Below are 22,025 nucleotides of genomic sequence, written 5' to 3'. Positions count from 1 at the left end.
ATTATTACATTTTCTTTGGAATTGCTTCTTTTTATTATATGTAATGTCCTCTTATATATATATATATATTTTTTTTTATGGTACTGGGGAATAAACCCCATGTCTTGTGCATTGAGATACATACCCAGCCTTATTTGTTTGTTTGTTTGTTTGTTTTGTATTTCAGGCAGGGCCTCACTAAGTTGCCCAGGCTGATCTCAAATTTGCAGTCCTCTTGCCTCAGCCTCCTGAATACCTGAGCCATTATGCCCAGCATATAATAGCCTCTTTATCCTTGGTATATTTGTTTGCCTTGGTATCTACTATGTCTGAAATTAATAATATACTCATTCTTTCTTTTGACTTAGTGTTTTTGTAGTATATCCTTTACACCCCTTTCATTTTAACCTAACTCTGTTACTACATATGAAGTGATTTTTTTTGCCACTTGCATAGCAGTCAAATCACTTATCTATAAACCCAGCCCTGAAATTAGTTTCTTGCACACATCTTACGGTCATTTTTTTAAAAAATCCATTCTTTCACTCTCTTTCCATTGTTTGTAAATAATTTAAAGTAAATATTAAATATTTTGAAATATCTAAACCTTTTTAAATATTTTAGTTGTAGATGGACACAATGCCTTTCTTTTATTTATTTATTTTTATGTGGTGCTGAGGATCAAACCCAGTGCCTCACACGTGCTAAGCAAGTGCTCTACCATTGAGTCACAACCCCAGTTTTATCTAAAATATTTAACTTAAACAATATGTCTAAATTTTGTTTTACCATTTTATATTTTTTCCCAATTTTCATTTTTTCCCTTTTCATTTGTTTATTTGGTTTCTTCCTTGAACATAATTTAGTATTTTATTTCAATTTACCTATTATGTTCTTTCTTTATCTCCTTGTAGATTGTTTTCATGGCATTCTAGGGATTATAATATACATAACTAACTTTTCAATCTATTTGAAAACAACATTTTATCACTTCAAGTGGAATGCATAACCTTAAATCCACATAGCACCCTTTACCCTCCCTTCTTAATATTGTCTCATGTATTACATTTATATACGTGGAAAACTCCATCACATGGTGTCATAATTTTTTCCACTTGAATTTCATAACTCAGAAAAACACATTTACCTCAGTAACCACAATTTCTGTTGGTCTTCCTGCATTCCTGTTTTTCCACATTTCCTACTGGTGTAATTCTACTGTTTCAAGATTTTTATCCTTTAGCCCTTCTTTTAGAGCGGGTCTCTTGGTGACAAGATTCACTTAACTTTTTTCAATTGTGAATGTCTTTATTCACCCACACTCCTGAAGGAATACTTTTGCTGTATATAGATTTCTCAGTTGACAGTTATGTTATACTACTCCTTCTGGCTTACATGGTTTGTGATTTTGAAAATCCACAGTAATTTGAATCTTTCTTTTTCCAGTATGAATGCATTATTTTTCGTTGATTGCTTTCAGAACTTTTCCTTCTCTTTAATTTTTAGCAGTTTTTGTACTCGAGTTCAGCAATTATTATGTTTGGACATGAGTGTCTTTGTGCTTATTCCTGTTTGGGGTTCTTTGAGCTTTTTGAATATGTAGGTTTATGTCCTTTGTCAAATTTGGCAAGTTTTCATCTTTCTTTTTCTTATCACACTCTTTTTCTCTCCTTTTGGAATTCCAATGACTCAATTTTTAGACCTTTTGTTTTTGTCCTATACTGTCTGTTAGTTTTTGTTCATGTTTGGATTTTACAATCTTTCTTCTTGCTGCTGTTCAAATTGAGAACTCTGTTATTTCTCTTCTGTTAAACCTATTCAGGGAGGATTTTTTTTTATTATTTTGCATGCATTTTTGGCTCTAACATTTTATTTACCTTCTTTTGATCCTCTATTTCTTTGTTTTCACTGTTTTTGTCATCGATTTCAAGAGTTTTCATGATTATTTGAGCATATTAATAATAGCTGTTTTAACTTTTTGTCATACAGTTCCAACATCTGTACCATCTTGACATTAATATTATCTTTGTTTCTATGTGAGTTGAAATTATTTGGTTCTTTGTATGCTAAGCCATAGCTGCACTGATCGGGGGCAGGGACTTCTCCCTCGATTTGGCTTCTCTGATCTTCCACAGAGACTGAAGACAGTCTACCACAGAATTGCTTGTGGGCTAGGATGAGGAATAGAAAAAAGATGACAAAATAAAGGTGGGGGATTTCTGTAATCTTACATTAATATTGAAAGTTCTTTTCTCATTTTGTATGCCAGAAATAGAGGATTTCTTCTAGTGACCTCTCTTATTGAATACCCGCAGTGTTCACTTTTAGGGTTGTCATGGGATACCAGATGAGAAAAATTGGCAAACTCACTGCCATTTTGATGGTACTTTAAATTTTAGTCAACCTGCCAATATTTACTATTCAGAATTCTCAAATATTTAAGACAGATGAGGCTGGACACCCAAGTAATTTTTAGGAAGTAGGTTTATTTATAAGCTGCAGTGGTTCAGAGGGGCTAATGCATAAAAATCTCTGGACCCTGAGTCTGGAAATTCTTTTAGATTTATACTCAGTGGGCAAGTAACAGTTGTTCTCTGTTCCATATTGTTAGGCTAGACAGAGGTTTTACAAGTTTTTACCAAGAAAACAGAGATAGTATCTTTTATATAGAAACAAGCTTGAGACAGAGTCTATCACACCTTTTGTGTGCAATTCTGGCATTTACAAGAAAGAGGAAGCTTCAAACCACACAGAGCTCTCTGCAGAAATCCTGCTGACATTATAAAATCTTATTGACAGGAGGCCTAATTATGGCAGGGGTCTGTTGGGGGCTACTTCAGTTCCATGCATTCTGTCCATAAATGGTCTCCTATTATTTTCAATATTTTTACGGTCATTGGTTCCCTGCTTACTTCCTCCCCCCTTGTTTTCCCTTTTAAGCCTGGCTTCCTAGGAGTTCCCCCTCTGTGTGCATTGCTCTATGTTCAACCAGAGTTTAAATACTTCAAGCCAGAAGGGCTTCCACTCTCTGCTCATGGTTCTATGTTGAGCTTAGAGGTCCATTCATATATCAGGCTATTTTTGAGTATGACCCAACTTTTAGTTTCATTCAGGATCTGTCATGCCTATTCTTTGTATGACCTTGTTCCATAAATCAGTAGTGTGTATGTGGTTTGGGTCATCCATTCTCTGCTATACATGGGATGCTTTTCTAGTCAACCTGTGAGATGTGTGGAGAATTTGTCAAATCCACTGTGGCTGTCTCACTTCTCAGATCTCTTTAAATACAGGCTAATTGAGCCCCTGCTTTCTAACATTTGGAATCAAGAGTTCTTTAGGCAGTGGCAAAGTTGTTTTCTTTTTTTTCCTCAGCCTGTCCTGTCTAGGTAGAAATGCTTGGCAGCAGATCTGAGCAAGGGCGATATGAACAGCCCTGTGCAACAAGGCTATAGATTGCACAGTTTTTAACTTGAAGTTCAGTCATTTTCATGAATAAACACTTAAAATTTTGTATGCCTTTGAACAGATTCTGGAGTGCTAAAATTATTATTTTAAAATTTTATCCAATTTTATTTCTTTTAAGGGAACCTACTCATTTTTGTCTTTGTAGAAGCCAGAAATTATTTTTAGCAAGTAGGAAGCAAAGTGTCTAATTATTATACTTTCTTTAAATCAATTCATTCATTCAAATATTTAGATGTTTAAACACCGTGCTTTAAATTATGTTCATATACATTTCTCAAACAATTTTGCCAGAGAATCCATTTTTAATTTTTTTAGTTATACATGACACTAGAGTTCATTTTGATATAATTATACAAGCATGGAATATATCCTATTCTAATTAGGACCCCAGTCTTGTGGATGTACACGATATTGAGAATGTACACAGTATTGCAATTCACTGTGCTGTGTTCATATATATACATAGGAAATTAATGTCAAATTCATTCCACTGTCTTTTTCTTTTCCTATTCCCCTCCCTTCCCTTCATTCCCCTTTGTTTAATCCACTCCATGTTTATTCTGCCCCCCACTGCCTTATTGTATGTTAGCTTCCGCATATGAGAGAAATCATTTGACCTCTAGATTTTTCACTTAGCATGATAGTCTCTAAATCTATCCATTTATTGGTAAATGTCATTCTTCTTTATGACTGAGTTATATTCCATTGTGTATATGTACCACACTTTCTTTATCCACTCGTCTGTTGAAGGGCACCTAGGTTGGCTCAATAATGTAACAAGTATGAATTGTGCTACTATAAACTTAGATATGGCTGTATCACTGTAGTATGCTGATTTAAAATCCTTTGGGTATATACCAAAGAGTGGGATAACTGGGTCAAATAGTGGTTCTATTCCTAGTTTTGTGAGGAATCTCCATACTGCTTTCCACAGTGGTTGCACCAAGTTGCAGTCCCACCAACAGTGCATGAGTGTACCCTTTTCCCCACATCCTTGCCAACATCTATTATTACTTCTCTTCTTGATAATGCCATTCTGGCTGGAGTGAGATGAAATATCAGTGTAGTTTTAATTTACTTTTCTCTAATTGCTAGAGATGTTGAACGCTTTTTTCATATATTTGTTGATCGTTCGTATTTCTTCATTTAAGAAGTGTCTGTTTAGTTCCTTTTGCCCATTTATCAATTGTGCTGTTTTTATGATGTTAAGGTTTTTTAATTCTTTGTATATCCTGGAAATTAATACCCTATCTAAAGTGCAGAGAGCAAAGATTTTCTCCCATTTGTAGAATGCATCTTAAGTGGCACTGCCTTAACACAAACACACACACACACACACAAATACACACCACTACTGTCATCCTTTTCTGTCCACAACTACACTTGTTTTGTGGGATATGTGAGTGATGCATGGTATTTTAACATAATGTTATCCACAGTATATGCGAATATTTAACTCATAATATGAGCACTGTGTTAAACTACAGAATAGAGTTAATATAACAGGCATTACACTGCTATGTTTAGAATGACACTTGTAACATAGGCCCTTGGTTGGTGTGTGGGAACTTGGTTTTCCTTTATTACCTAACTGGGAAATATTTCACTTTGCCTAATTTGAGGGTATAAATAATGTTTTATACTGAATACCTGTTTTGCTTTGGAGTGTCAGAAATTTTGGTATGTGCCTCTGTTACCACTCATTAATGAAAACGTTGGGCACCAGGTCTCTGATGAACTTTCCTGGGGCAGAAACTTGTACACCCTTTCCTGCAATTTTTGTTGTTGAAGAAGGGAACATGCTCATGTTGGTTGGCCCTTTACAAAAGAAGAGAGAGTCTAAGGAATTTTGTACATAAATTTCTTAAGACTTGTCTTTTCCTTAATCCTATTGTGTATCCTTTCATTGAAAGAAACCTTAGCCATGAATATAACTATATGTTGACACCTGTGAGAAATTCTATTGAATCACAGAATATGTGGGTAGTCTTGGAGGGATGCTAGAAGATAATCATATACATTGATTATCCTCAAAACAACAGTATACATTATCTTAATCCTCAAAATAATCCTCTGTTAAGGTGGGTAGCTCCTTATTGGTAAGGAGACTAAGGTTAGTGAGGTTAAGCAACTTCCCTAGGATCTTAATAAATGAGGGAATCCAAACCTGCCTGACTCCAAAGTCCTAGCTCTTTATTTTACACTGCACTGCCTCCTAATACCACAGATTGTGTCTGCAGTGATAGCCATGTTGTAGAACGAGACTAGGTGTCAATGGGCCAATGGATAAAAATGTGTTATGTATACACAATGGAGTTTTATTCATCCATAAAGAACAAAATTATGTCATTTGCAGGAAAATCGATGGAACCAGAGAGCACCTTGTTAAGCAAAATAAGCTGGATTCAAAATGTCACGATTTGTATGTTTTCTATCATATGTGGAAGCTGGAGAGAACAAATGGGGCAAAAAATAATCTCACAAAAACAGAAGAAAGACTGGTAGCATAGATCAAAGGGATCAGAGGGAGAAAGGAAAGAAGGATAAAGGGAAGTACTGGGGAAAGAATTTGCTAAATCACGTTATGTGCCTATATGAATATACCACAATGAAATGCACTATACTGTATAATTATTATGCACCAGTAATTTTTTAAAATTGTGTCTGCAGTGGGTTGGGAGGAGTAAATGGACAATCATCAACAGCGATAGTGGTCTGAGAATGTTTCATGCAGGAGATAGGATTTGGGTTGATCTTAAGGAAAAATGGGCAGGATTAAAATTAAGTGGAGTGGGAAAAGTATTACAAGTAGATAAAATTGCATGCCATTAAGGTATGCAAATGATAAAATGCAAGATGTATTTTGGAGAAAGACTATGTTGGGTAAAATGGAGAGTTGGCACTAAAAAGGTTTTCTTCCATACTTGAAAAAAAAAAAAAAACTTTGACACCTGCCACTACATGTCCATTCTGGTGTTTGGTAATAAGATAATGTGTCTGATTTAACATAAAATTATATATTCAGATTTGATAAGTGAGATGTGTTTATTTAAGAATAATAAATGAGGAACTGGGGATGTAGCTAGATCTCCATGGTAGAGTGCTTGCTTAGCAAGCATGAGGCCCTGGGTCCAATCCCCAGCACAGCAAAAACAAAAGAAAACAAAACAAAAACAGGAAAAAAAGAAGAAATGAAAAAAAAATGAAGTAATATATTTGAGATCCTGTCTGGATTATTTGAAGAAAATGTGGTATCTTTAATAGAAATGTGACATATAAGTGAACTGTCATGTCCAGGACCATGAGAGTTTTGACTCTAGGTGTACTGAACTATTTCTTGAATTTCAGGTAGAAAAGCACACTTAGGTGTTGGGTGTGAGTTTGGGATTGCAGAGAGAAATCCAGGTTTGACATTAGAAATAGAAACATTTGCAGTAGTTTAATAATCATCAAAACTACTGAGTATAGGCGTTGTCTTGGGGGAAGTTCGGAAAAAACCCAACAAAGACTGAAATGTGGTTTTAGTCTTTTCATCAATAAGAAATGAGTATTAAAGAGTATCTTTGGAGTTCTTATGTAATGTTGCTTCCACCTACCATAAACTATTTACAGAAAACTTGTTTTACTGTGCGTTGATCAGGTACTTCCTGGCTTTTAAACTTGAAGTGGTCTTTTATAGTATGATATGAATAGCGAAATCAATAAATAAATGTTCCTACTATTATGAAAAGTATAGTTAGACACCAAATAACATTCAGATAGCATTTTTTCTTCTTATATGACAATGGTTCTTGGTGTGTGTATTTGCAGATGTATGTATAGAGATTTCATTTGCCTACTTAGGAGTGGTATTACTCTAGCCCTTTCCACTTAAATACTTGTTTTGGTTTGTTAATTAGTTTTTTCTATACTTCTTGGCTATTGTACTCCAAGTGCAGTAGCCATCACTGACAGTTAATCTAGTTATATATGAAAATAATCCCAATACTGTATTTTCTCTTAGTACAGAAATGGTCTTAAATTTTAAATAGGGTCATAACAAATGGATAGGAAATGCTTGCATGCTTGCTTAATTAAACCCCTTGTTATTTTTATTTATTTATTTATTTATTTAATAATTATTGGGGATTAAACCCAGGTGAATTTAAACACTGTACTCCATCTCCGGCCCTTTTTTAATTTTTATTTTGAGATAGGGTCTCGCTAAGTTGCTTAGGCCCTTGCTACATTGCTGAGGCTAGCCTCAAATATGCAATCCTCCTGCCTCAACCTCCTGAGTCTCTGGGATGATAGGTATGAGCTGCTGTGCCTGGACCTAGAAATGCTGTGCTGAAATTTCCCAACTTTATTTCTTAACATTTATTTTAGACCCACTCTGTGAGGTTGGCTTGTAAATCACTCAGAGCATTTGGAACTCTATGAATTTTTTCTATGAGGATGATTTGGTAAACATGAATAATAGTACTAAATTATAAAGACAGTGTGATGTTCACATTAGGAAACTGCACTGATGCAGTTATCTATAATTGATTTCTTTCATTTATTTGAACATATTATATTCCAGAACTAATGAGGTTCATTAAACCATCTGTGTCCTCATTTCTGCTATTCTACATATTCTTTTAAAATTTTAATCATAAACAGAAATATTGGTTAAAAAAATAAAATGTGATTCTAATTTTCTGAAGCTTGTTGAAAGTCCATATGGTATATTGAAAAAATAGATTGTGTTTTTCCAGGCTTTCAGGCCTATCTCTGCTGGGTGTTGCTTGCAAGAACTCAGTCTTGTCATTTTACTTCATCTGGGTCGAATTTCCCCATTATAAAACAAGTTATTTTGGCTGTATCTTTAAGGTTCCTTAATGTTTTTCCTGGTAATGAGAAGTGAACCCAGGGTGCTTTACCACTTGCTATCCTCCTTCCTCAGCCTCCTGAGTAGCTGGGATTATAGGCATGTGCCACCACGTACAGCTAAAGTTTTTGTTTGTGTTTATTTGTTTGCTTTTTTATGGTGCTAGGAATCTAATCCAGGGCCCTCAGGCATGCCAGGCAAGTGTTCTATCACTGAGCTACTTCCCTGGCCCTTAAGGTTCCTTTTTTAATGTTACCCGATTCTTCTCCTCCTCTCCCTCCTCTTGAACTCTCCCCCTACTCAGTGGGTTAAAATGGGCCTGGCATATATTAGGCAAGCATTCTCCCACTGAGCTATACTTCCATCCCTGTGATTCTTTAAGTCTTCTAAGTATCTACCTAGGAAAACTGATAAAAAGTTTAAATTTAAAGGAGATTCTGTTTATTATACTTGATGTACACTTAAGGCATCAAGACAAGATATTTTGGGGAACGAAAAGGGGTATTACTGCAGGACAACATCTTTAAATCAGAACTATCTCAGTTAAACTAGAATGTCTGTTCACTCTTAATCTGTTCCATGTGTGGTTCTGTTAAATGCATTTTTGGTCAAAGAAGTTATCTCTGTATCAATTGTAATTCCTTTACATGGTTTCCACTTTATCTTATAGATCCACTATGTGTAGAAAGTAATACAACATCATGCCAGCAATCTCCAGCCAGTAAAAAAGGGATGTTCACAGATGACTTACACAAGCTGGTGGATGACTGGACAAAGGAAACAGTAGGAAATTCTCTTATTAAGCCAAGTTTAAACCAACTTAAACAGAGTCAACAAAAATTAGAGGCAGAAAACTGGAACAAGGTATATGAAGTAAGTTTTTAATACCTAATCCTCTTTATTTGTGAGAACTAAAATCATAAAAGTGGATATACTTAGGCCTGTGATTACAGATACTGAGAGAAAGTGGTATGACTCGAAAACATAACTTTTAACCTTGTCTAGATATTTGATGTCTTTGGGCAAATTATCTTTTAGAACAAGGGTCGGCAAGCTTTCATAAGGAGAACAGCTACTAAATATTTTAGGTTTTGCAAGCCATGCTGTTACAATTAGGCAAGTCTGTTGTAGTACAAAAACAGCCTTAGACAACATGTAAAAGATAGGTTTGGTTTTGTTTCATTAAAATGTGATTTATGACCACAGTGGCAGACCATGTTTTGCTGATCCTTGTTTTAGACTATTCTATGTTAAAAACCAAACAAACAAACAAACATCAATAAAGAAAACATCTGGAATGAGGGTTAATTTGATCTGGTGCCGCAAGAAGAGTTTGCATTTTGAGGGCAAGCTATCTATCGTGTCAATATTCTTAAAGCCCATTAAGTTAACTATCTTTGTTTAGTATTAGAAATAATTTTAAAACTGTTTAAGCTAAAATATTTTGTGTGTTGATGGAACATATACCCAGTGGCCTTAGGTGTACATGCAAATAAAATGGATAAATATTTCTATAACATATTCTGTGGTAGGAAGAAGGCATGCTTATAAAGTAGCATATAATATAATTTATGCAAAATTATACACATTTGATACATGTTTATATACATAGAAAAATATGAAAAACCATGAGGAATATGCTGAATTGGGGAATTTGAGCCTTATATTATTTTTCTGTTTGAATTTTTAAAGTTACATTTTTTCAAACTAAGTGAATCTGTTAAAATATGAATCAAGGCTTAGAATCTGAACCCTCATAATTGAAAGAGCTAAATCTGTGTGGGTCTGGGTTATATTTGTGTACATGCATATGTGTGTATACATAGTCATTAAACAGTTCAGTAAACAAAGTATGAAAAATGCATTTATTATTAATTTTGAATAAATATTTTCAAATCCTTTATTTTGCAAACTAGTAGGCAATGTACTGCTTGTGGGCTCTGCATATTTATCTTATTCCTGACTCAATTTATACACAGATTCTATCACCATTGTAAAATTTGGAAGCCTTTAGAGGCAAATTGCAAGATATAAATGCATTTGTTCTGCCATTGAGAGACCTTCTGAATATTTTGTGAATGGAGGCTTTGTAGACTAGTTGGATGATGATTTATTGCTGTATAATGGAGTCATGTTTGGAGGAAGAGTAGGAAAGAATAGTATGAATAAAAGTAGTAAAAGTCTTAACAGACTTGGATTCCACTCTCTGCTCAATCATTTACTAGTTCTGTGACTTTAACAAGTCATTTGATCTCTTTTTGGCTCAGTTTTCATGTCTCTCAAACATGGATAATACCTGCCTTACAAGATTGCTTTTTTGGATTAATGAGACAGCACTTCTAAAGCTGTACCTTTATAGGTGTTACATACTAGGTACCCTATATGTGGTAGTTATTTTTGTATTTTTAGGTTCAGTTGATTATATCTTTGTGTAGCAAGTCCATCTCATTAATGTTCTTGCATGTTACTGTTCTGTAGTCTTACTTAGACATTTTTGTTTGCACAACAATCATGTACCAAGCACTTCACTGTGTGCCAGTCCTTTGCTAGACACATATTTGGTGAGGTAAAACAAGTATAGTCCCTATCCTTGTGGAACTTATACTTTGGTGAGACAGAAATTAGCAGACATACATAGGTAAATGTACAGTTGCAACTGTAATAAGAACTACAGAAGAAAGATAGGGATGATACCACAGTGAGGGAAACTGGGCTTAGGAAAAGAAAGTCATGGAAAGTTTCCCTAAGAAAGCAATGATTTGGCTGAAAACTGGAGGAGGAGTTAACTGGGTGGAAAGAGGAATAAATATGATTCTAAGCAGAAGAAATAGCATATGCAAAAGCCCTGTCTGAAGAAAGGATCATGAAAGAGTAAAAGTAGGCCAGTATGGCTCAAGTGAAGAGAGCAAGGAGTTGGTGCACAGTGAATCTTAAGGAAGTAGATAGTGTCTACTGGTGATGAAGGGGCTGGGGCATACCTGAAGCAAGAAGACAATATATGTGGAGCTTATGGTAGATGTTGGCTGACCAGTCAAGAGTTAGTCACAGTAGTTACAATAAGGGAAAGTTAAGTTGAGAAGGAGGGAACAGATTCTGAGAAATACTTAAGAGATATAATGGACAAGATTTGGTAATGGAGTCGCTGTATGGCAGAGGGGGAGGCGTCACAGCTAGATTTCAACCACACATAACTGGATTTCATTCCATGGTACTAGTCACAAAAAGGGGCACATATCCAGTGTGTTTTGGTAGGGAAAGATTACAAGTTTGGTTTCGGACACTTGAATTAGAGATACTTTTGAAACATTCAAAAGAGATTTATAACTTCTCTAATTCAGTCTTTTAAAAAAGAATAAATATCCTATTGTTTATAAAATAATACTTACCAAAGAAAAGTATAAGTTTTAAAATACCACCTTCAAATCTCACCACCTAGAAGTAGTTGTCATCAACTTTAGATAAGCATCATTTCAGGTTTCTTTCTATGTCTATATATGGATACATGGAAACAACTTTATAAAAAATGTGATCATAATATAGATGCTGTTTTGAATCATAAGTTTTACATTTACATTAGCAGAAGGAAAACACTGATATGAAGAAGAGATGGCTGAACTTTAAATAAATGGTTTCCATCTCAAGAGATACTGTCAATCATTTTTGAGTCAAACTAAAAACCTTTACCCTAAATTGAAAGTTTCTAACTAATATTGAAAATTTTGCTTTAGGTTGACAATTCACTTTACAAGAACTAAGCATGAGACTTATAAGAAAATTGCTTATATCCATTAGAACTATTATTCCCATGTCCACAAGATTTCTGTAATCTCTGTGTGAATAGTTACAATACAATATAAGAAGTCAGGCAGGAATATATTTTCTTAATACTGCCAAAAATATAATTGTTGAGCTGGGGATATAGCTCAGTTGGTAGAGTGTTTGCCTCATAAGCACAAGATCCTGGGTTTAATCCCCAGCACCGAAAAAAAAAATATATATATATATATAATTGCCTCATTTGTCTTCAGTTTAACAACTTAAGAATATAGCAGAAATGTCAGAATTTAAGATAATAGAAGTGGGTAGGAAAATGACATTTATTGAGCACCCACTATATGCCAGGTTTCCCCCCCTGCTACACTAAACTATGCTCCTCTGTCTCCAAAGAATTATATAGTAAGATGGACTATTCTTGCCCATAACACTGTACGAAGGCATGCTGGGAACTGACATAAGGAAGTAAGAATAGAAGGGTAGGGCTAACATGAGGAAAAGAGGGAATAAAATATGAATGGGAATTTAGTATTGGTCTTAGAGTTAGTTGGAACTGTGTTTCAATCCCCACCTCACTATTAACTTGCTTAGTGCTGTTGGATAGAGTTATCAGTTTTGAGATTCTGTTTCCTTGTCTGAAAGTGCCTACCCTGCAAAAGCAGGGCAGTTATGAAGATGAACTGAAGTAAGGTATGTAATTATGCTTAGCATGAAGAAAAGTTGCTCCCAAAAATGGTAGCCACTCATAGTATTAACAGGAGTAATAAGCCAAAAAGAATGGAAAGGAATATAAATTGATAAGAGCATATACCAAATAAACTGATCTTTTGTTTTTATTTTTGTTTTTGTTAGAATACTCCATCTACTATGGGCTACACATCAACATGGATTTCTTCTCTATCCCAAATCCGTGGAGCTGTTCCAACCTCCTTGCCACAAGGACTGCCACTCCCTTCATTTCCTGGGCCATTATCATCGTATGGAATGCCCCATGTTTGTCAGTATAATGCCGTGGGGGGTACAGGGTATCCAGTACAGTGGGTAGGGATTTCAGGAACAACACAACAGTCTATTGTAATTCCTACCCAATCTGGGGGACCCTTTCAGCCAGGGATGAATTTGCAGGCATTTCCAGCTCCATCAGTACAGAATCCGGCCACAATCCCTCCTGGTCCGAAGTGAATCAGAGTAGATGATGAAGAAAAGGGAGATTTTTTTTCAGAATTATTTTCAGGACACCTAAGATATAAAAGTTTCTTCTCCTTGGGTTCTGCCATATTTTGCCATTTGAGTTTACTTTCACCTGTATTTTTTGTTGTTCCAATGTGGTATTTGATGTAGCTTATCATTCTGTAGAAATGTGCAGTTTACATATAGTACACTGCACACAGAAATGTTTTTCACTTCAATCCTATCCTCTTTGATACTTGATTTTTTTAAAAAAATACCATTCAGAATGCTTTAATAAGCTCAGCCTGAGCATTACCATTTCCAGGACACTTTCCACACATTGCTGAGAAGCCCCCATTTTTTACTGCTGCTATCTGCAGCTGGATATTTTACTTTAAAATATATAAAAATTACCTAGATTGATTATCCCCAAGCATGGGTAAAGTGAGACCCTCCAATAGCCAGAGTCTTGTGGGTTTCTTTACACATTTTTCTTACGTTTACCTTTCACAGAAGGCAGGGTAACTTGCTGCAGGAAATGTTTTGGTATTTAAATTTGTGATAACTTTGTCAACCAGTACAGAAAATGAGCCCTTTTTAATGTGATTTTCTTCCCGTCGTCACAGCAGTAGGAGTGAAGCCTTGTTTTGAGTGAGGCGGAGGGAAAGGAAAAAACAGAACTGTAACAGTTCCTAGATTCTACAGATACTATAGCTGCTTTAGAATTTCGGTAATAATTCTGAGCAGCTATCTCTTTGTTTCTCATGTGCACACTATATTGGTTTTGAGCATCTGAGAGGCCTTGATTTGGCTTGCATTCTTTCGCAAGGGATATATTGCAACTGATATGAATTACATTTAGGGGTAATCCTTGTATTCCTAACAGGGAATTCAAGGTACACCTCTGTTGATCCATTTTTCTGAAGTGAAATTTACTTGACACAGTAGGTTTTGTAGGTTTTGAGACTTACACATGAAACACTGGCTTTACAGGGTTCTAAGAGATGTGGGGTATACACTGTCCTGCAGTGAGATAGTAGACCCTAGAAGGATACTATTTAAGTTGCCCTTTGCTTTTTTGGATTCCATTTTTAGTTGTTATAATTTCTTATTAGTATCTATAGCATCTTAGATGATTTTAGATCTTAGATGAGTTTGGCAGCCTCTTTAGAATCTGATAGAGATCACTGTCAAGTTGCACTTTACTGGGTTTTATCCAGTCTTAGGAGGAAGGGAGGCAATGTCAAAATGTACTCCTTTGGTTTTTAAGAAGGTTAAATATAATAATTTTAAAATCTGGTCACAGGGTTACCTAATGCTCACTCTGTGAAACCCAGATAGAATTCTTAAATGGTATTTTTCAACTACCAATTATACATGTTCAAACTATTTACCTTCCACTCCAAAGATTTCAACGTCATTTCAGTACATGTTTACCTAATTAGGAGTTCTGTCTACTGGTAAACATTCCAAAATTTCACTCGAGATCTTTGTTAACAGATTTTCCTCCATATTCCTCTAAAAATTGTACCCCATGGGCTTGCCAGGTAATGAGGAAAACAATGGGTGTATGTCTTTTTTTTTTTTCTTTTTGCACAGTCTACTTTGTGGCATTAAGTACCCTTTACAAAAAAAAAAAAAGTGTCTTAGTTGCTTACCTGAGGATCACACCCACCATCACAAAGATTCTGTCACTATTACTTGGGGCATCTAGGGCAGCATTTTGAGAATTGCCATTGATAAGAATCAGTTTACTTTCATAAAACATTCTGTTTTGGATGAGGATGTTTTATGAAATGATTTTTTCCAAATCTTAAGTACAGAGTCTTCAAATTTCTTCTACAGTATTGGTTTGCAATTTGAAATGATTTTAGGACATTAGTACAATGTAAATGCTTGCATTGCAGTGTTTTCCATTGGTACAAAAGAACAATGCTCCTAAAATCCATAATTCTTTAAAACTATTTGTGTTTCATTATAATTACATTGAGACATACAACCTATAAAGTGAAAGTACTCTAGGTTTTAAGACCTCCTCTTCTCTAGTTCTTTTTTAAACAATGTACCCTAGGATGAAAAAAAGATCCATGGATGGCATGTACAATTACATTTATTAATGGCTGCTCTATATCATATGTCCTGCATTTTTGTTACCACCTCTGTTTTATGTATAATTCATCATTCTTGTTTGCCTGCAGACTTTTGCAGTGCCTTGTAATATTTAGAATCTTTTCAGGTTTTTGCTGGAAAGAAATGTAGTCTTCTAAAGTTTGAAGATGGTGAATAGTGTACTGCTGTCTCCATGCTGACTGCAGTAGCTGGGTTAACATATATGTTATATATACATTATGTATATATAGCGTGTGTGTAAATTAAAAACTACAGAAAAAAGTGCGTTTGTGCAGAAATGAAGAAAACAATGTTATTCACATCGCTGTGGGTTTTTATTTCATTTTTCTCATTACTTAAATGAGATTATAGTCACTTTGACTGTAGATATTGGCTAATTTTCTATCTAGGGGTTTTGCATTATTTCATAATTTTACTAAGTCATATAATAGTGCTGTTTTCATCCTTGCCTGAGGTACTTTTCCTTCCTAGAAATAATTCTTAAGATAAAGCTCAGAAATTCCCTTCTTACTTACAAAGAGCCTGCTATATAAAAAGGCCTTCTACTCATTTCCAAAAACACACAAATCTATCCTTTTCATTTTCTTTCTTGTAGAAGAGAAAAAGATTGTGCTTAACCATCGTACTTGTAAAGTTTATTTGGGGGATAGTCTGTATGTCCAGCCACCATGTTTACTTCTCACAGTGCAAGTCTGATGAACAGTACTGTATCTCCATATGTGGCAATGTGAGTATTTCATCATGAAGTACCTGCTGCTATGTTTGTGAAGTTGGGTGTAAGATCATAAAGAATATGAAACCAGTATTGGTGTAAATCTAAAGAAAATAACCCTATGTATATTTGTAGCAGTCTTGAATCTCTATTTAAGGTAATTTGCTGTAATATAACAAATATCCATTCTGTTTTTCATCCTTTCCTTAACAGTTTTATATCAAGCATGAAATCTCATGGTTTGACAGCAAAATTATCTGTGAAAGTTTAAAAGGCACTTTTCCGCTGTGATTTTTGGATTGAGTTTAGAGTGTTATGTACAGTATGATGGATGTATCATCTTAGAACCCCAAATTTAATTCTAATTCAGTTACTTTTGTTTATCTACCTCGTTTTCAGTGCTGTTTTGGGTGCACAAGTAAACACTGCCTGTGAAACTTGCTTTTTTGCCTTGATTCTCAGTATTCTTTCAGATTATAAATCTGGCTTGCCTCTTGGTCCCAGCACTAACCATGGGTTTGAAATGAGAGAGATCATCACTCAGCCACCAATCTGTGTTTAAGTGATGAGAGCCATGTGCCTATGTGAAATAAGCTTAGGAGATTTGGGGATGGAGAGCAGAGAACTAAATCTAAATGGTGGTAATATAGGACTTAGTTGTAGGAATTAGTTATAAAATAAACAAATGATTTAAAAGTACCTAAATTAGTCCAGTGCCTGTAACTTTGCATTTTTACTAGAGATGCATTTCTCGTCTCTGTGCCTAAAGGGCTATGGGTTGAAATTGCTTTAACTACCACAGTGAAATATTTGAAAAATCCTACAGCAATGACCTGTCATTTAACGTATTAGTGTACTGCCAAGTATTTGTGTGATATTTTGTTACTTTACAATGGTTGAATGCATTTAAGTTGAATTATAGTTGGTGGTAAGGGTTTTATATAACTGTCCAATCTCTAAAGTTTATGGCGGCATTGACTTTATTCCTTGCTATATTTTCTGAGCGATAAAAATGATGCATTCCTTTTTCCCCAAAAAAACTCAGCAAATGTTTGTAATTAGATTTTCTTTGTTTCACATGTTTACTGTGTAACACTACAGCATATTTAATATTAGTAAAAACTGTTATTTCAGTCATCATGCATAACTACATTCCTGAGGTATATTTACCATCAGTTTGAGATTTCAGTTACTTCATCTTCTTTTTGGGCCATGAGGTGGTATGCAGGCCATTTTTTAGAATAGATTGTTTTTTGACTCTGTATTTTTTCAGGGATTTGTTTTCTCTCCCCATGTTTAGAAGATTAACTAGAAAAGGGTGTGTGTGTGTGTGTGTATGTGTGTGTGTGTGTGTGTGTGTGCACAGAAAAGGCCTTTGATTTGGTGAATGTAATTTCTAGGATTAAAATTTTTAAAAATCCAGCTTATAAAATGGCAGCACTCAAACTTGGTAAGATCCTTTGAAGTGGAATTAGTATGAAATTTTTATGGAGCCAAGTGCTTTCAAGTCACCCTGGAAATAGTCTTTTTATGTGAAGAATGAACACAAACATTGGTCAGGAACATTGACAACCAACATATGTAAAGGCCTGGGGTAGTAACTAGGTTACACTAAAGTTATTTTCAAGTGAGATAGTTGGAAAAGTGTGCAAACCACCAGCTCCAATTCTGGAAGGATTTCTTATAATTAAGAAAAAAACTCAAATAGAAAGGCTAAAAGTCAAGCAAGAAGGGAAGATAGAAACTCGGCTCTGAGGGGAAAAAAATGTGCCAGTGTAAAATAGACTTCTAAATGTGTGCTTGTCATCCTTCTAGTTTTTTTAAGTTGCATTTCTTTTCCACTATAACTTAAGGTTTGAGGTTGAGATTTGTGGTCCAGAAAATACCCTCAGCAGATATAGTGACTAATCGGAAAGTGCAGTTGTTCAAGGTCTGTCATGCTCAATCACTTAAAGCTGTAATTTGTTTGATATGAATATTAAGCATGTAGACCTAGTGCAGCATGGGAGCCACTCAGGAAGTTTATGCAATTAATAAACTTTCATGCATAATTTACTATGAAGTATGCAGAATTTCAGCCACTTCTCTACACTTAACATTTAGTTGTATTTGTGAATTCTCCTTTCTTAATTGGAGAATGTAGCATTATATAGAATGTTGTTAAACTTAATTTTAATCCTTTTTGACATTAACTTTTTTTTTGGGTAAACCAAGTGATCTGCCTTTCAGCAGTTGTCTTATTTTGGTTCTTTGAAACTGTGATTTTTATTTCATTTGTACCCAACCATTGTTAAGTATTTTGTTTTGTTTCCTGGAAATTTTGTTTTGAAAAAGAAAATAAAGGCTGTGTTAAATGAGTATGTTATCTTATTAAAATGCTGTCATAGTCACTGCTATTATCTGGTTTAACTTGATTATTTATCAAATATAATTTAGCAGATTTAGGAAATTAAGTCGTATACATTATGCTGGCACAAAACAAAACTAAGACGTGTTACTTTTTGATTTACAGGTCCAACAGATTTCCAGTTGGACTTCTCTACACTTGCAAGTGAACCATAATTGTAACCTACTGTGTATTAGCTAGTCTCTTAACTATGAAATTTTTAATTCACACAGTGGTCTGTAAGATAGGTCTGTTACTATCTCCACTTTGCAGAACAAATTTGAGGATCAGGAAGATTATAAAGAGTTTACTAGGGTCACATAGCTTGTAATTCATGAATCTAATTAGATCCTAACTTAGGTCTGTCTGCCTCGGCAGCTCATGGGGGAAAATTCCAGACCATATTGACTCCCACATGTACTGCCTGCATAATAATCCAAATATGTTCAAAAAAATTCATCATTTGGATTTATATGTATACTTTTTACATATTGTACTTGAAACTGTACCCAGTGCTTCTTTCATAATGTACACAGACATATTAAGGACAGACATATTAAAGTACACACACATATTGAGGAGTATTTCCTTTCATACTGACAGTATTTATGGTCCTCCTTAGAAAAATGTACATTTGGGAATTTCCCTCCCTTCTCATTCATCAGTCTGCAGTGATTTGTCATACTGGGTCAGATCACTTGCTTATTTGATAATTTATATACGTGCATATTCAAAAAGCCCTGAAGGAAGAGTAATAGGCCTATCAGAAATATTCAAAGTGCAGGGTGTGGTGATGCACACCTGTAGTTACATCTATTTAGAAGGCTGAGGCAGGAGTATCTCTGGATTTCTAGGCCAGCCTGGGCAACATAGTGAAAACTTGTCTCAAAAAATAAATTGAGGCTGGGGTTGTGGCTCAGTAGTAGAGCATTTGCCTAGCATGTGTAAGGTGCACTGGGTTTGATCCTCAGCACCACATAAAAATACATGAAGGTATTGTGTCCATCTACAACTAAAAATAATATTAAAAATCAATAGAGGCTAAGGCAGGAGGATCACAAGTTTGAGGCCAGACTCAGCAATTTAGTGAGATCATGTTTCAAAAATAAAAAGGACTGGGGATGTACTCAGGGTTAAAGTGCCCCTGGGCTCAATGCCAGGAAAGAAAAAAGAAAGGCGAGAGATTGGGGAAAAGAAAAGAAGGAATGAAAAGGAAGTAGAAAGGAAGGAGGTAGGGAAAGAGATTCAAAACTAGATGAGTCTTTTAAGTGTTTTTAAATACTTCTCAATTTTTGACCCAGTGACTCAGAGGCATTCTACCTTAGGTGAACCCAAATGGGAGACAAGGTACCTAGTGGAACAAGCTGTGGTTTTGTGATTTACAGACCCCTTGATGCTCATTTTCACATTTGTAATTTGAGTGGTTATATTCACTGACATGTAAAAGCAGTTACCTCTGCCCCTAATTTGCTAATTTTGCAATTAATGGTGGCTTTCACGCTAAACTTGCACTTGGTAAATCAAACTGGTTTGGAAATAGCCCACTATGTTGTTCAGGCCGACCTTGAACTCCTGGGCTTAAGAGATCCTTCTGCCTCAGCTTCCCAGTAGCTGGGACTAAAAGTACCTGTGACCATGTCTGGCTCAGCCATGATTCATTACAGTTAATATGCATACCATTTGGAGTCCAGTAGAAATGGATTTGTATTCCAATTGTTAACTTGGGAATACTGCTTAATTTTTAAGTTTTAGTTTCCTTCCCTATAAAAGATAACTGCCTCAGTGGAGTTGTATTGAGAATTAATGGATAAATATAAATGGTTTGACATCATGCCTACTACACAGTATGGTACTCAAATTAATAGTAACAACTCCTCAAGGTGCCTTACATAACATTATTTGTGTGCGTGTGCGCGCGCGTGTGTGTGTGTGTGTGTGCACGCCCGCGCGTGCGCGCATGCATGCAAAAATGTATATTGTGCTGGGGATTGAACTCAGGGCCTTGTGCATGCGAGGCAAGCACTCTGCCAACTGAGCTATATCCCCAGCCCCCATATCATTATTTTCAAGAGGAGAAAACAGAGGCCACAAAACAATCTAATTGTATTTGTCTGTTTTGTGTTGCTATTACAAAATTACTGGCACTGTATACTTAATAAATAAAAGAGCTTCATTTACCTAACATTTTTGCTGAAAGTCCAAGATTGGGCAGCCCTATCTGTTCACTCTGGTAAGCCATCTTCCAGCTGCCCTGCAACCCCAGCTGCCTACACAACATGGCAAAGAAGTAGGAAGGGAAATAGTTGGGTGAAGAAGGAGCCAAGTATGTGTGGTGGCTTCATCCTGCAAGAGCAAGAATGTACTCCCATGAGAAAAGCATTAATCCCGTCACAAGGGCAGCACCCCCATCTTCTAATTACCTCCTACCAGGTCTCACCTTTCAAAGATTCTACCAACTCCCAACACTGCCACAATGGGGCCAAGCTTCCAGCACGTGAAACTTTGGAGGACACTCAAACTATATCCAAACCATAGCACCCCCAGCCCCCGAGATTAATGTCCTTCTCATAATGTAAAATGTATACATTCCATGCAAATAGTGCCAAAGTTTAATCTCATTCTGGCATTAAGTTCAAAGTTTCATTTAAGACAAGGAAAACTCTCACCTGTGAGCCTGTAAAGTCAAAAACAAGGTATCAGAATGGGAGTGTTGCTCAGTGATAGAGCATTTACCTAGCTAGCATGCTTGAGATCCTGAGGTCAGTGCCCAGTACTGCAAAATATATAATCTACTTCCAAGACACAATGACAAGGATAGGGTAACAATTCCTATTCCAAAAAGGAGGAACAGGGAAGTAGAAAAGAACAATGGTGGGGTTGGGGAGATAGGTCAGTTGGTAGAGTGCTTGCCTTGCAAGCACAAGGTCCTGGGTTCGATCCCCAGCAACCACCCCCCCAAAAAAAGAAAGGAACAATGGTCCCAAAACAAGACTAAAACCCAGCAGGGCAGACAGTAAATCCTAAAACTCCATGTCTGGCATCCTGTATACATTATGGCAGGAAGTAGGTCCCCAAGACCTACCTGGATAACCCTGACTCCTTGGCTTTGCTAGTTGCAGTCTGCATGGCTATTATGCAACTGGTATTGGTGGTTTTCCCACACAAGCACTGCATGCTGCTGGTGGCACTAACTTTCTGGAGTCTCAAGTGGCAGTTCCCCTCCCACAGCTCTAGGCATTCTACAGCAGTTCAACCCCTGCCACTGGGCTCTGCCTTGTCCCCTAGATTCCCTTTGAAATCTTGGTAGAAGCCATAATGACTACATAGTGCTATTCCCATTTCAGCATCAATGTAGATACCACTAAGGTTAGTCACTTGCTCCCTTTGTAGCAGTGGCAACAGTCATGCTGATGGCTGCAGGGTCCATGGAACACTCCAGTAGAAAGCGGGGAGCAGAATGTCATGGTATCCCTGGGCAGCAAGCCTGTGGAGAACACATGGGGCCTGTATTCTGCCCTTCTAGACATCTGGGCCTGAGACAAGAAGGGCATCTTCAA

General features: G+C 36.0%; 1 protein-coding gene across 1 annotated transcript in view; it reads left to right on the top strand.

Annotated features, from left to right (window-relative positions):
* Wnk3 (WNK lysine deficient protein kinase 3) overlaps positions 1 to 18,414 on the top strand; it is a 167,181-nt gene extending 148,767 nt beyond the window's left edge. The window contains exons 22-23 of the mRNA XM_047537024.1: positions 8,967 to 9,169; positions 12,923 to 18,414. Coding sequence (XP_047392980.1) covers positions 8,967 to 9,169; positions 12,923 to 13,252 — 533 coding nt within the window. The 3' untranslated portion in view covers positions 13,253 to 18,414. The remainder of the gene's footprint in view (positions 1 to 8,966; positions 9,170 to 12,922) is intronic.
* The last annotated feature ends 3,611 nt before the right edge of the window (positions 18,415 to 22,025 follow it).

The sequence above is a fragment of the Sciurus carolinensis genome, chromosome X (genome assembly GCF_902686445.1).
Source record: "Sciurus carolinensis chromosome X, mSciCar1.2, whole genome shotgun sequence".
Classification (NCBI taxonomy): domain Eukaryota; kingdom Metazoa; phylum Chordata; class Mammalia; order Rodentia; family Sciuridae; genus Sciurus; species Sciurus carolinensis.
This window is presented reverse-complemented; position numbering and strand designations above follow the sequence as displayed.